The sequence below is a fragment of the Talpa europaea genome (genome assembly GCF_964194135.1).
Source record: "Talpa europaea genome assembly, chromosome: 12".
Lineage (NCBI taxonomy): Eukaryota > Metazoa > Chordata > Mammalia > Eulipotyphla > Talpidae > Talpa > Talpa europaea.
This window is the reverse complement of record NC_140079.1, coordinates 55,167,088-55,183,065: the sequence shown is the minus strand read 5'-3', so window position 1 is coordinate 55,183,065 and position 15,978 is coordinate 55,167,088. Positions and strand designations below refer to the sequence as shown.

Below are 15,978 nucleotides of genomic sequence, written 5' to 3'. Positions count from 1 at the left end.
GGCAGCTTCACAGCCCAGCGCTCAACTGCTGCACCACCAGGGGAGGCCCAGAAGCCTCTTTTTTGATCTGTCTCCAGCTTCACTCCCATCCCCAGGCTCTCCAACTTTGGTCAGGTTGGTTAGGCTGTTGGTTCTCTATATAGCAGTAAAGGTCATAGTTTTGCTCCATTTTGGCCACGGCTGTCTCATTGTTGCCTATCACAGAGCTAGTCGTGAAGCTGCTCCAGGCTGTGGCTTTCTCCTCTGATTCTGTCTGGATTCTTCAGGGCAGTATCTTCGCTATATACACCCCACAGGACAGCACCTTAATCTGGGTCCACTGGCTCTGACCGGGAGTGGGGAGGAGGCACCATGCTGAGGGAGCCCTGGAGCCTAAGGGGGCCATGTGGTCCCCCCAATGATGGTCCAGTTGGCTGTGATCCAGGGAAAAAAGGTAATAAGGAGCAACTCCCGCTTACCATCGGTATAAATCCCACAATCAGGAAAATTGCTTCAATTGCTAAAAAACGCTGGTGGGAAAGTCCATTTATTTTTCATTTTTCTTGTGCACTTGCCACCCTCATGCATGAATCACTGTCGGTGCGTAGACTAAATTTATACCCCCGTTATCTTTCATGTCTCTGGGGCTCTGGTGTCAACTGGGTTTCTGGTTACTGAAGCCACTGTCTGCTTTTTGGCGGTGAGAGATGTGACCCTCTCCATGCGAGAGGGCTTTGGGGGGACTTGGCTGGCTCTGGAGCCTCCCTTAGTCTCTACTCCTCTGTTCTGACCACCACGGTGGTGTTTGGAAAACCCCCATTCTTCTGCGCCAGCATTTGCAGGCAAGGAGTTGGACACCGGATTTGGGGTGGCTCATATGGGAGGCTTCGCGGAGGGCATGAGGAAGGCACTGCTTCATTTTTGATACCTGTTGTGCGAATTGGCCTGCAAATGTCAGGCACTTAGTAACACGTACAGAGGCTTCCGTTCTCTGTCCCCCAAACACAAGCCTTACTCTATGGTGCGGGTCATAGGAGCAGCCCACAGGTCTTGCGCTTCTGGGAGTAAGAACCTTCCAGAGCTGGCTCTGTACTTTGTCCTCCATTCCCACATTCAGCTGTCTCCACCCACATCCACTAAAAGCCTGGTTCTTTATTCACTGATCTATTTATTTTATTTTATTTTTATTAAGATTTATTTATTTATTCATATAAGAACTGGGGTATAGACCAGAGGTACAGGGGGTGAGAGGATTCACTAGAGAGAGTGGGGAGCAGAGCAGACACATCCACTGAAGTACACTGCTGAGGGGAGCAGCAAGCGAGACAGGAGAGGTCTGCTGTGCCATGTGGGTTGCTCCCTGGGGGGCTGGGATCGAACTCATGCTGTAGTGGCTGGTGATAGCTTGATAGCGCTATGTCTTTAACCCCTGCCCCACCAGGGAAGCCCCTTTCACTGATCTTTTTTTTTTTTTTTTTAAAGATTTATTTACTTATTTATACAAGCACTGGGTACAGTCAGAAGCGTGGGAGGGTGAGAGAATTCACCAGAGCCAGAGCGGGGAGCAGCGCAGGCAGAAGGACGGACTCACACTGCTGAGGGGAGCAGCGGGCGGCAGGAGAGGTCTTTGCGCCATGTGGGACCCTCCTCCGGTGGCCGGGGAGCAGCCGGGGATCGAACTGGTGCTGCAGAGGCTGTGGGCAGCTTCACAACCCAGCACTCGACCGCTGCACCACCGGGGAGGCCTTTTCACTGATCTATTTATCCAACAAATGTTCCATCTCCTTTGTGGGTCCTGGACCCCCTTGAAAAGCTGATGAAGGCCCAGGCTCCTCCTGGTTTTGAATCTCTTGGGGGTGGTTTTCAGAGCCAGCCCTGAGCCTCAGGCTGAGAATATCTGCTCCCCACACACAACCTTCCCCACAAACCAAGAAGTCAGAAGTCTGGGGTCGTCACAAACCAAAGGCCTGAGGTTCTCAGACCCTTCTGGGAGTCTCGCCTCAGAAGAGTGGTCCCCTGGGTCATGCTTCTGGTTCTTTCAAGGTTACCCAGCTAGACTTAGAGAACCCCCCCTCTGTGTCTCTCTGAGATACCAAGTCCCTGGGAGGGGGGCTTCTAAAGCTGCAGCTGGCCACGCAAGCTGCAGGCCCGTAGCCCCCCAGCAGGTATCATTACCGCATAAGAGACCCATCATTCTGCATTAATCTGGGATTCATCATGATAGCCATGACCATAATTAATTTATTTGGTATTAATGTGGATGAAATATGTACTGTCCTTTCAGGGGAAATCAGGCTGCCTATAAGCATTAGTTAAAAGGACCATTAAAATCAAACCTTCCCCAGATCCATTAGGCGAAGTCTTTCATCCTGAAGAAGATAAAGTTCTGCTGTGTGAAATGTCATGAATAATTAGGTTGATTGCTGTTTTAAACTCTGCCCCTGCCTCCCCAGCCCCTCCCGCCTCTCTCCTCAAGTGGGGAAGGTGCACCTGCAGTGGTGCTCTGCACCCCCGCCCCCCACCGAACCCCCTCCATGTAGACATGGCCCATGTCTACACTGGCCTCCAAATTACCATCTGGCCTCTCCCACTAGTGGCCATTGCATCTCTGGCCAGAATGGGGAAAGGGGCTTAAATGACCCCACTGGCCTATATTTTAATGTGTCTTCTCCCCCTCCCGAGCTTGGCCTGGATGGTAGCAGGTGACCTCCTCTAGCCGAGGTGCTGGTCCTGAAAGGTGTTGGCCAGGGAGCAGCTGAAGCAGCATTTTTCAAACTGAGGTCTTCAGACTCTGCCTCAAATGGTGAAAGGCCTGAAAATGCAGATTCCTGGGCCTACCCCAGGCTCCCACATCCCAGGGGCTGTGCAAGGGAAGGGGGTGGAGGCTGAACTCTGTGCTGGCTGGAAGGGAGAGGATAGAGGTAGCCTCAGGCAACCCTCACTCTGCTTCCCAAATGTGGCTCCTCTGAGCTCAAGCATGGACCCCAGGCGGGGCTGTTTCCTGGCTTCCCAGTGTGGATGGTACCTGCTGGGTGTTTCGCTGGGTGCTTCCTGCACATCAGTGCAGTCCCTGTGGGGCTGGCACTCTACGCCTCACCATAAAGTTAGAGAATCCAGGAGGCGGAGGATGAAAGAGTTTACTCACTGTTGGGACTTAGAAATTCCAACGTCCTCGTAAACTTTGGAGTCTGGGATGTCAGCCTTGGGAAAGGGGCTGGAGATGAAAGTTCAGTCCAGCAATGAGGCTGGCTGGAGGCGGGAAAGACCAGACAGTGATTGCTGGGAGGCCAGGCGTTGATGCCCACGGATGTCCCAGAGTGGACGGGCAGGAGGAGGAAATGGTGGGGCCAGATACCCCTCTGCACCCTAATCCTTTCATGCTGCTCTGACAGGCGCTTCGGCACAAAATGCACGGCCTGCCAGCAGGGCATTCCCCCAACCCAGGTGGTCCGCAAGGCCCAGGACTTCGTCTACCACCTGCACTGCTTTGCCTGCATCATCTGTAACCGGCAGCTGGCCACAGGGGACGAGTTCTACCTCATGGAGGACGGGCGGCTGGTGTGCAAGGAGGACTACGAGACAGCCAAGCAGAACGGTAAATGGCACTGCCCTGCACGGTCCCTCCTCCGGGCCTGTGCTCAGGCCATGCCCTCAGCCAGAGGAGCCCTCTGCGGCTTTGAGCTGCCCAGCCCTCAGAGCCCTGAGCCCACCCTGCCCCCTCTGAGAAGCTTTCCCCAATCTCTAGGGGGAGGGTTAGTTTTCCACACCCCTGCATCCTTGGGCACTGGCCGGATTCACTGAAGCATTAATCAAGTGATGGGTACTGAGCGCGTCACTGTTCCCCCACGCTAGCTGGCAGGCTCAGGAGTTGCAAGGGGCCCATGGTCACCATCTTGGGTGGCTTCTTTACTAGGATGAAGTGGGGCGGGTGCTCAGTCTACAGAGGACATTTGAGGTCACTCCCTAGTCTTGTATATTGGGGTGCGCAGTTACCTCAGCCTCCACAATCAAAGGCTTCAGTCAGTGAGAGCCCTAGCATTGGCCTAAGTTGCCCTTTGAAGGGATGTTGGATTAATCGTGTTCAATTTCCCCTCTCACACTGCAGGCCAGACTTCTCCAGAGCAGGAACTTAGGGACAATGATGGCTTTGTGTCCCCAAGCTCTGATGCTGCAGGCAGGGCTTGCTCAGTTTCCACATTCAGGGAGACTCCAGCTCTTGAAAATCCCTACCCACTCTTGAACCATTGTCCATGGTCCAAGCAGAGACTTGCTTTCAGGCCCCTGCTTTCAGCAGTCATACCCGAGACACCCGGAAAACCTGCCATCCCTTACACAGCCTGGGCACCATATTACCCTCCAGTGCCATGTCCTCGGGGATGCCCAGTTCTCTCCACTGCCTGGGCAGGGTGCAGACCCCCACACTCTCTCAGATCCCACTGGAAAGCCAAGCCCGACTCCCCCTCCTGTATCTCCTCCTCTGCCTCTTCACTCACAGTTATGCCTGCATCTGGCATCCATTCCATCTTGGCATTTGGCCAAGCTCCACCTGGGAATCTCAGATGCACAGACTCAGGACACATCAAGGCCTTTGCCTTTGACTAGAATTGATATCAACTCAGTGTGTTCCTGGGAAAGCAGCTCTCATTGACAGCTCTGGGCTTGATGAGAAAATAAAGCAACAGTAATTTTATGTATCTCCTTCCAGATCTTTCCTGGACCCACACACATATGTTACAGGATCTGATCAATACATGGAGAAATTAGTTTTTCTCTTAATAAACACATTTTAAAATAAAGGGTTTGGGGCGTGGAGGAGGCAGATCATTCATGGGGCCCATTGGTGAGGCGACTGTGTTGAGCTTGGCTTTGTTGGGAGGGGCATGGATGCAGAATATTGTTATTGGGGGATTTCCTTTCCCTTCTCCCACTCCCATAACTCTGGCCTTTCAGGCCTTTCAGACCTTCCATCTCTTTCCTTCTCTTTCCCAGCCTCTGAAAGTCCATTCCTAGGCTCTGTCTTAATGGAGTTATCTGCTGGGTTTCCTTAAAACTCACTCGATGTCTTTGCTTGTAGTCAATTATGATGTCAGAAGATTAGGGCATCATGTGAGGGATAAAACGTCAAAGCAGATAGACTCAAGATCCTGACCTGGAACTTGGATGCCTCTGGAACTCGCACGCCCTTCCCCAGAGACTGGAAGAATGAACAACTTCCTGCGTCCACTGCAGCTTCTTCTTGTCAGAGGCCTCCGTTAGCCCTGAGTGCTTCTGGCTCCACAGCTGCTTTGGGGGGGGGGAACTCAAGACAAGGGGAGGTGTCCAGCTGAAGAGGCACGATGGCATAACAGGGCTAATCCTTTTCTGGAGGGATGCTTGTGCCCTAGAGGCCTCTGTAGGCCAATGGAAACATAAGGGGTTTGGCATCAGGGGCTGGTGGACTTCTCTCCCGGGTCACTCACTGATGTGGGGGTCCCTTCATAAGCTCTGTGATTAGTCGAGCTGCAGCTTCTCACCACATATGGGGGATAGCAGTGGCTGCCAAGTAGGGCTCTTTGCCGAGGTTTCACTAGGACGGCGCTGTCTCGTGGGATATCAAGTGAGGGGGTGGCCAGCAAGTGGACGTGTCACTAGGGACACGAGGTCTGCTGCAGGCCTTCAAGGGGCTGAAGGTTACGCCAATTCTGATATGTCCCCTGCCTCTGTCAGGGAAATTGGGGTGACCCTGGCCCGGCAGGGCTCCTTGCCTGCTGTGGGACACTCGCGTCTTGCCCTTTGATTCTTCATTGCTAAACTAAGCCCTCTCTCAGGCTTGCTGTTCCTTCTCCTGTGCTAGACAAAGGACCTCATCTCCCCTATTTGTCCCTTCCTGTGACGGGTTTTGTTCATTTATTACATCTCCCTAGATATTTGCATTTTCAATATAATGAGGTTGCATTTTATGTAAGGACAAGTGTGAGAAGACCCTGCATAATTCAATATGAACATATTTTAAGACTAATTTCCCCATAGGAGTTAATGTAAAAAGTAGAGGGGATGTGTTCTGGGAGCACATAAATCCATAACCGGTGAAGTGTATCTTTGCCTTAATGCTACTTTTTATTTTCTCGGCACTATCTCTCATCACTCGCAGAATGCTCTCTCCTAAATTAACAGCCCAGGGTAGCACCGTCTTGCTCGGCCTTCCTCAGAGCATTTTTATCACATTTAACTTCCGTACCAAAGCTATTGATTTTTGGGTACATTTTTCAGCATGAGCATTGCCACCGCTACTTAATGAATACTTGGATGACATTGTTATAGGGTATAAAAAAGATTTTAAATTATAATAACAGTGAATGTTAAAATAACAGCATAATAGTCCTCATAATCGTGAGAAGGAAGTCCTGAGCATGGAGGCAGCAGTGGGCCAGCAGCAGGGTGACCCCGCCAGCAGCTGTGGGGAACAACCTCTAAGTCACTAGGCTGAACTATTTTGAAATTAAGCCAGTCTTGAATTAAAATTTTTGGGGTCTTTCTTTCAGATTTTGCACATAAGACTCCATCCTTGTTTAGAAGTGCAGGATTTCCCATTCGCCTCAAATGCTGTCATCTTTATAAATGTTGGCAGAAGGGAGATTAAAGCCCTTTGGAGGTTCTGCTCTGTCTTTGCCACGGCGGCTCTGGAATCCTTCTTTCTTGGGTTCAGGATGCCAAGGAGTAATGAGGAGGCCCGGATTTAATGGCAATGGCTCTGCTGGAGATGAAAACAGCCAGGGGAGAAGGGAAGACTTACGGTCTCATCCCTCCTCCTCTGTGAGCACGAGAAGTTGTGGGGACTCAGTGCACAAGGTGGAGACTTGCCACCCCCATGCGCAGGCTTCAGGGGTGATGGACTTGCTCATGTCACTCAACAAAAATGCTGAGCCTAGGTCATCTTTTTTTTTTTTTTAGATTTATTTATTTATACAAGAACTAGGGTATAGGCCAGAGGTGTGGGAGGGTGAGAGGATTCACCAAAGACAGAGCAGGGAGCAGGACAGGCAGACTGACCAAAGACACTGCTGAGGGGGGCAGTGGGCAAGATAGGAGAGGTCTGCCGCACCATGTGGGTATCTCTCTGGCCAGCCAGGAATCAAACCTGTGCTTCAGAGGCTGCAGACAGCTTCACAGCGCAGTGCTCAACCCACTGCACCACCAGGGAGGCCTGCTTAGGTCTTCTGACTCCAAGGAAAGCCTCTTAGAATTGCCCAGAAGAGTGTGTGCATGTTAAGCTCTTCGATCAACAGTAGGCATGCAGTCGGCACTTAACGAATGCTGGCTGTTGTTATTGGTACCCAAGAGAGTGTTTTCTTGAATGGAAAGAAAGATGAAAAGAAAGGGAGAAAGGTAGGGCTGTAGAAGAGACACTTTAAAGGACACAGGGGGAGGGGGAGACCAGGGACCCTGCAGGTGACTTACTCTTTGTGGACCCCAAGGGTGCTGTGCAGAGAATGGGAATAACTACAAGTGCGGGGAAACAAACCATTTGCTCTTGGCTGTGAACTAGATCTCAACAGTGCAGGTGCCTCTCTTGTGCTGGTTCTGAGAACAAACCAGTCTTTGACTAATAGGAGCGTGAGGTGTGTCTAGTGAAATCCAGAGGTGATTTCCAAGCAGTTCTATGATCCACAGTATGATATGCATTTTACATCTCAACTCAGTACACACATTTCATCCACTAAATAACTTTCATGAAAGTTCTTCCATTCTGTTTTATTCTATTCTGTTCTATTCTATCCCATCCTGTTCCATTCCATTCCATTCCAGTCCATTCCATCACATTCTATCACATTCCATCCCACTGCTCTCCACTCCACTCCACTCCACCTCAGTCCATTATTTTAGTTTTTGATCAACTAATTGGACCTTGCAACCCACTAATGGGTTCTAACCCACTAGCTCATGGACATTGGTCAGATGACCAGTGGATATGTAGGCGACCCCCATCTATGAGTCCAGGGAGGTTGTGCTGTGGGAGCAGGGGAGGGGTGTTGGGGGCACCTCAGAACAGACGTCACTCACAGCCCTGGTGTGACTCACAAGGGTGTCCAGCAGGAGTGTTTGTCATGACAGGGACATGGACGGGGTCTGAGGACAGTGCCTGTGTAGCTGGGCTGGAAGGGAACAGGGAGAGGCCTGGGGCTGCGGTGCAGGAGTAGGCTCTGAGGGGTGAGGCTGCTCCACTCTGACGTCGCCAGTGTCTTCCATGCCTCGCCATAATGGGCAGGGTTGCTTGAGGAAAAGAGGGCAAGGGGAGGAGGCCCATTGCTTCAGGTAGACCGACCCAACAGGGAGTGGCTTTCCTTGCAGATGACTCAGAGGCTGGAGCCAAGCGGCCCCGGACTACCATCACAGCCAAGCAGCTGGAGACGTTGAAGAATGCCTACAAGAACTCCCCCAAGCCTGCCCGGCATGTGAGGGAGCAGCTGTCCTCCGAAACAGGCCTGGACATGAGGGTCGTGCAGGTGAGACATCTGCTGCCCCAGACCCAGGACTCCTTTGCCCAATCCTAGAACCACCCTCCCGGAGGGCCTGGGGCCTGGGTTGAGAGTGTCCTGAGCGGTCAGTGTGCCCCCCTCTACGTGAGGGAAGCGTAGGGAGCTCTCACAATGTCACTTCTCCAATGCTCACTGATCCCCTTGGGGACTTGGGCCTCGGACCATGATCTTGGGAAATTTGCCAAAATCACAGGCGGATTTCTGTGGCCCAGACAGACGGCATGGTGGCTCTGAACTTCATGAGGCTGCAGGCCCTATGTCAGCCACCTGCCTTGGGACCCTGGGGTGCTTTGGGTTCATGGTGGACACCCTGAGCATGTCCCTTGTGCTTGTGTGGCAGGTTTGGTTTCAGAACAGAAGGGCCAAGGAGAAGAGACTGAAGAAGGACGCAGGGCGGCATCGCTGGGGGCAGTTCTATAAAAGCGTCAAGAGGAGCCGGGGAGGCAGCAAGCAGGAGAAGGAGAGCTCTGCAGAGGACTGTGGGGTTAGTGACAGTGAGCTGAGCTTCCGAGGTGAGCAGGGCTGGAGGGGTGAGGCCGAGGCCTTAGGAAAGGCCCCTGGGAAACAATAAACATTCATATTCAGGAAGGATCTTTCTGGAGGTCTTGACAACGCCCTCCTGCACAGGGTTCCCTGTGACTTGCAGTGAAGGGTGGGGGATGATGTGTAGTGGCTCTTTAAGATGTGACAAGGAGGAGAGATCTGGACTCTAGATTCCTGGGGACCAGGACTGTGGGCCCTAAGGCCTCCCCTCCTTTCCTGCTGACTGGGGCTCCCTCACCAGCTCATGCAGGTGTGGACAGATAGCTGGGTCTCCGTCTTGTGCCTCTAGCCCCTCTCCTATGTGTCTCCCCTCTGCCGGGCAGTGGCCTCCCTCCCATGCTCCCCTAGAGTGGCCCCTAGTGGTGGGGGGACATGTTTAACGGGCTCTTTCCCTGGGGGAATCCCTGCTGTGGGTGCATGAGAGATAGCACTGGCTTTATTTCTGAAATCCCTTAAACCTCCCCCCCCAGCCCCACGCTGCTCACTTCATCTGCTTCGCAGCATGTGCTATATTCAAATGTGTGCATCAGCAAAATTTGCAAATGAGTGTATGTTTTGAATCTTCAGGTTGTTCGCAAGTAGCCATAACGGTTCCCATTTATTGAGCCCTCAAATGTGGAAGGAAGGTCTTCTGCTGTGGGGAAAGGAAGCATATGGGCTGGAGTTCATTTCTCCTGTATGGTTCTGTCAAATTGATTCCCTTGTCCTGAGCCTCAGTTTCCCTAAATGTAAATGGGGAATAACCATATCCCTGTCCATCTCACAGTGTTTTGGGGATCAACACCAACTACGAATGTGTTTGGGGAAGGCTCGGCACATTTTTTTCCTTTGGAAGACATAACTGTTCCCACAGAAGCCTGTGGCACCCACAGAGGGCCCTGGCATGTAAGCAGAAGGCCAAGGCCTCCCTGGTGGCACAGGGGGTTCAGTCTCAGCACTATGAAGCTATCAACAGCCACTGCTGCATGAGTTCAATTCCCAGCCAGGGAGCTACCCACACGGTGCAGCAGACCTCTCCTGTCTTGCCCGCTGCTCCCCTCAGCAGTGTATTTCAGTAGATCTGCCTGTTCTGCTCCCCACTCTGTCTCTGGTGAATCCTCTCACCCGCCCCACACCTCTGGCCTGTACCCCAGTTCTTGTAAGCATAAATAAATATATCTTATAAAAAAGAAGGTCTAATGAGGGCCTGAGCCTTCAGCTTCTGCCACCTTTCAAGATCACAAGGTCTCACCACCTTTTCCCATTTTTATGGGTTGCGTGGGGGCAGGCTCCAGGAAGGCTGTCAGAGGACTGGGTATTTAAGTCTCGTCTGGGGAGGAGGCCCTGACAGAATCGATGCATAAGCCCAGGTGGGATTAGAAAAGAAGCTTGTGGGTTTGAGACTAAAATAAACAGCCCCCAAGAGCTTATGGGCTGTCCCCAAGAGCAGAGAGCAGCGGCTCAGCCTGGAGGTCAGCACTGAGGGGCTGGGCCAGGCTCCGGGAAGCCACTTTACTCATCCGAGCTGCTGAAGTCAACATCTGGAACAGAGGACTGCTCAGTCTTGTTTGGTAGCTAATTTCTCTGGCGTGCAGGGGGCCTCCCAGGTTGACATACCCTTGAACTCGCTGGGTAATTCTATAATCCTCTATGCCTTAAGATGAAAACTGCTCACCTGTATTGGAGAGCTGACTTCTTCCAGGTGGCAAAGATCCCGTTAGCTCCCTTTCGTGAACGTTTGCAAGAAACAAGGAGGTCCATTTGCCTTAACCAAGCCAATATGCTGTCCCCAGAGAAGCGTTTATTTGAGAAGGAGGGAAACCAAGTCCTTTGACACTGAACCTCATTCCAGGTAGAGCAGAGGGAGTTCCTACACGTCTAAGAGAGGCCTTCGGTGACCCTCACCCTGTGGGCCTGCTTGTTTCTCCTTTTCTCAGCTTGAAAACTTTCCCATTAGTTTTGTCAGCACGAGGTTTCCATTGCCATGCAGGTAACCCCTCCCGTCCTTACCCAGGGCACGCTCACCCCTTATGGCAGGGACCACAAGGACCGGTGAGCTCTCTGGGAAGGCAGGTCCTCCTTCTGTCCCACTCTGTCTCTGGATGCCGGGCTGACATGTTAGTTTCTGACTGCTGTGTAGCCGTCCCCGTGGGCATCTCCCCTGGGTGTGGGTATTCCTAGGTTGTGAAAGCAGGACCACTGAGTCCCGGCAGCTGACAATAAATCTCCGTTCTTTTGTCCACAGAGGATCAAATTCTCTCAGAACTTGGCCACACCAATAGGATTTATGGCAACGTGGGGGACGTTACAGGCGGACAGTTAATGAATGGGAGCTTCTCCATGGACGGGACGGGACAATCCTATCAGGACTTGAGGGATGGGAGCCCCTATGGAATCCCCCAGTCTCCAGCCTCCATCTCGTCCCTGCCATCCCACGCTCCTTTGCTCAACGGGCTGGATTACACGGTGGACAGTAATTTGGGCATTGTTGCTCATGCGGGGCAGGGAGTGAGCCAGACACTGAGAGCCATGGCTGGGGGACCCACCTCTGACATCTCCACGGGAAGCAGTGTAGGCTACCCCGACTTCCCAACGAGCCCCGCCTCCTGGCTCGATGAAATGGATCATCCTCCTTTTTAAACATCACTCCCCCCCACCTTACCCCTCCTTCCGGCTTGAGAAAATACCTTTATGGATCAAAAGAGACTTGCCTTGTAAGGATCAAAGTGCGCCAAGGTGAATTTCCATTATTTTCAATGGAAGTCCTCCACTGGCCCCGGAGGCCCGAGACCACACTGGGGTTGTTTTCCTGGGGAAGAGGGGGGAGGGCAGCCTCCTTCAGGAACACAGCACAGGGGTGCAGACCCTCGCTAGGCTGCTGGCTTATGGGCTGCCTCCCCCCCGCCTCCCGCCCTGCTTACAGGCTTTGGCTGCTCAGAGCTTGAGTAGTACGCGGTGACTCTGTCGGGCCCTGTTGGCCTTCGGGAGCTCTGCTCTGAGTGTGTGTCTCACGCGATGCCTCCTGAACCACTGCTGTCACCAGGCCCCAGGGCCCCCAAGCAAAGGCATCGTGGCCCTTGAGTATGATACAAGTGAGTTCTGGACACCCTTATCAAACTCCAGTTTTCAAAATAAAAAAAGTCACTTATTAAAGGTCAGTGAAAACTTTGATGACCATAGCTTGATATCGAAAACATGCCACCACCTTATTTTTTTTTTTTTTTTTTTTGCTTTTTTGATGTGAAAATATGACTTCTTCCCTCCCTGGAAATACCAGAGAAATTTTTCGTCAGTGTTGCTCTTTTGGAAAGCCCACCCCTCTCACTGAATCCCTGATGGCAGGAAACGTCGGCGATTGCTGAGGCTGCAGCCTAGTGGCCTGGACCATCAGAGCCGCTGCCCTGCACGGCCCCTCCGTGCACCATGTGCCTTTTTAATTTGCTTGTGTCATTTATTCCACGAGGCAGGCTGCAGGTTGCAAAATGATCAACACTAAAATATGGAGAGAACAGAATGACAATCAGTACATTTATAGACACATTTGGATTCCAAACGTGTTGTTTAGCCAGATCAGCAGATGCCAGCCTCCCCAAGTCCCTGTCCTGTAGGGTGCAATGACACTGAGTCTGTTTGTAAGGAATTGATTAGATGAGCTTGCAAGCCCTCCCCAGCCCTTTAAAGGTGAGATTTCTCTGCTGTGCTAGCTGACTCAGTTGGAGGCCACTCTTGGTGTCTTCCAAGGATGAGCAGTGCTTTGTGGCCTATCTTGGTTGGGAGCAATCATTTGGGGATGAGCCCTAACATTGTCCAAAAGATTAGGCTGCATCTCTCTGGGTTGCTAGCTGAACTCAGCAGGGCTCTCCGGACAACAGTAGTGCCAGGGTGCTCAGCTCGTGGGCTTATGGTAGCATGTTACTAAGACTGAGGCCAGGGCAAGGCTAACCCCCGCTTTACCAGCTGACACACTTCTGTGGATGACAAGGGCGTGAATGGTGCTGCTCCTCCCACACAGAAATATGCACATGCATCTGTCTATCAGGAGTTCTCCTGCGTACCCTGGAGTCTAGCCAGGTGGAATTTACTGAGAAATAGTGATTTGCTGTTTCGGGCCTTCCATCCTCCTAAGCAAGATCAGCAGAGCAGGAAGGGATGAGAAGGTGTGGCTTCTTTTTCACAAGAAGTGATGGGCCAGAGATCCTAAGGATCCTAACATCTGTGAATGGTTCTTCACCTTTTGACCACTGCAAAGATTTAGGGGTTCCCAAAGACAGGTCAGAGGAAGAAATAAACACTTCCTCTTTTGCAAACTCCTTTCAGGACTAAACTAAGGCCAGTTAAAATATATAGTCAGTAAATTCCTGGGGTCAATCTTTTTTTTCCCCTCAATCTTTTAATAGAACCCTCTTTAGTCCACCTTTTCTTCATTACTTTTTCGATGCACCCTTGTTTTTTGATGTGCTGCAATTGTTGAGATTTTTGCTGGGGAGGGGGCCCTGCAAACCAGACTCTTGTTGAGGTCCTCCATGCAAGGATGAGATAAAGCAAGTGAAAGGAAGGAAAATGCAGCAGTCTCTGGCGGGCAGAGCCACAGCTACATTGCTCTTAGCAGGCTGCTCACAATACACAGGCCATGCTGGCGATGCACTGATTAAAATCCCTCCCACCCAGACCCCAGTCTTGGCTCAATTACTTGGCAAAGTATCTCATGGGAGCTCAGAGTCACTTGATATGATATATTTGGTGAGTAAGTGGGGAGGGGGCAGCAGGCTCCTTCAAGCCCCTTCCCCCCACTACTGCCTGTGTAGTACTATTTTTTAAGATCAGTTGAAATGGGCCATTTTTTATTTTCATATGTGAGTTACTCATGTGTCCTCCCTCTGCACAGCTGGAGGGTGGGAGACCCTCCTCACTCACACTAATATCAGAAGTCTTCTGGGAAACTCAATGAATGGGGTGCTGGATTGGTGGGGTTGGCTGGCATCTCTGGCCAGAAAGCCAGGAGAGCTTGATATAAGTTCCCCAGAGTCACCTCTCCTCCCCAGAGCCACCTCCCCAGAAACACTGGAGTCCCATTTAGAAGCACAGCCTGAATGGATCTCATATTTGAAGGGGGCCATCTTGCAAGTGAGGTTAGCCTTGCGGATGGATCAGTGGCACGAAGGAGCCACCGCATGCTGGGCCGTTCCTTGGATCTTCTGTGGCTTGAAGTGGAGAAAAACAGACCAACACCTTGAGTTGCTGAGGCCTGAGGTGCTGTGTGGAGTTGTTTATCCCTGGCTAAAATGACATGTATGAATTTTAAACTTGAAAGGAGACCTTCCAGAGCCATACAATGTTTGGACCTATTTTTGGCTCAGAGGGCAATTAACTAGCAACCGCTCTGTGCAGTGCCTGGCTGGTAGACCTTAGAGTCGGAGGTTTCTGACTCCAGAAGCAACTTAATAATTAAAAAAAACAACCACCAAGTTTCCATTGGTAATTGGTACAAGCAAAACTGGAAACGGAGGGGCTATAGAAAGATCTACTTTTGCTGCAAAGTCATAAAATCACAGAGGAAATAGTAACAATTCCCAGGGCTGAGTTGGCCCACTGAGCCATGGTCAAGAAGTCATGGTCAAGAAGCCTGGGTTCCGGGCCTTGCAGGGACTTGCTGTGTACCCTGAGGAAACTCCTCTCCATCTCTGTGCTTTCTCTCTTGGCCTCAGCTTATAGTTATGAATACAATGTAAAGCGATAACATTATTCCTGCAAGTGAATACAGCAAAAGATCAGGGAAAGGGGACAAAATTAAAACTTAAAAGCATTTGGTAGTATCTTTCAAAGGGTTTTTCTTTCTTCCTCCCAATATAAAACATGAAATCTAGTGAGATCATCGGGAATCACCAGAGCTTCATTACGAAGTTCACTTTGCAAGAAGTGTGATGAATTTGTAGGACAAAAGACATGACCATCTCTGAAGCGCAAGCTGGGTATTTTGAAATAACTGCCTCCTGGCAGGAGGGGCTTTAAGGCGCCAGCTTAGCAGCAAACCCTGGGGCAAAGCGCAGTGCCGGTATTGTGGGCAGGACGCCCTCTGGCACCTGCACACCCCTCCCACCGCCACTACTGACAACTTGGTTATCGCCATGGAAATAATGACCATACCTCTTCGGCCAGCAGGGCCTGGAAGGACTGAGGAGGCTCATTTTTAAACATTGCACTTTAAAAATTGCAAACCATGAGATGAAGAAAAATTCAATTAAGCGGAAATGAGTTTTGTTTTATTGCCTGCTGCTGAAGGGCTCTGGGCATGCTGAAAGCTAAATAAAAAGCACATCACTGGCTCTCTCTTTCTTGGATTGGTCCGTTGGCCCTTTGTGCAGTCGTTGCTCCAACTGCTCTAACACGGTGACTGGAGCCAAAAAGAGAGAGCGCAGCAGCGTCATCCCATCCACACACCGCTTGGTAGGACCACACGAAAGCACACTTGCACGCTGCTAGCTCTGGTGAGGAGACAGCTGCAGGGCTGGGAGGTGCGCCAAGCATTCCTTTGCTTAGGGAGCAGAGCGCAGGTGGAGAGCACAGCCGCACTCTCCTCCGTGCCCACCTAGAGACAAGAGTCACTCCCGCGTGCCCCTGAGGCTGTGTCTGTCAAACCTGCAGGGGCAGGGCTGCAGGATCCCAGCAGTGGCTCCGATCTTGCATTCAGACCTCAAAGCCCCCAGACCCCCTAAGCTCTGGATTGTTGCCCTCATCCTTCGCAGTGTAAATTTTGTACAGTTAAAGAGAAATGGAGTCTCATTTCCTGGAAAAATAAGAAAAAGAAAAAAAAAAGACCCACCCCTTTATTTATTGCCATGTGACTGTGGACCACAGAAGCTGGTGCGTTTGTTTGTATCTGCCTCCTGTGTGTTGGCATGAGACGTGTATGGTACAACAATGTCAAATAAATACGGAAATTCTTTAGAAGCTGATGTGTTTT

The 15,978-nt window shown here is 51.3% G+C and overlaps 1 protein-coding gene across 1 annotated transcript in view; it reads left to right on the top strand.

Moving 5' to 3' along the window:
* Positions 1-11,657, top strand: part of LHX4 (LIM homeobox 4) — a gene marked incomplete at both ends in the record, with an annotated part of 42,941 nt that extends 31,284 nt beyond the window's left edge. Inside the window, 4 exons of the mRNA XM_084249475.1 lie at positions 3,372-3,574; positions 8,308-8,462; positions 8,836-9,007; positions 11,263-11,657. Coding sequence (XP_084105601.1) covers positions 3,372-3,574; positions 8,308-8,462; positions 8,836-9,007; positions 11,263-11,657 — 925 coding nt within the window. The remainder of the gene's footprint in view (positions 1-3,371; positions 3,575-8,307; positions 8,463-8,835; positions 9,008-11,262) is intronic.
* Positions 11,658-15,978: the final 4,321 nt, after the last annotated feature.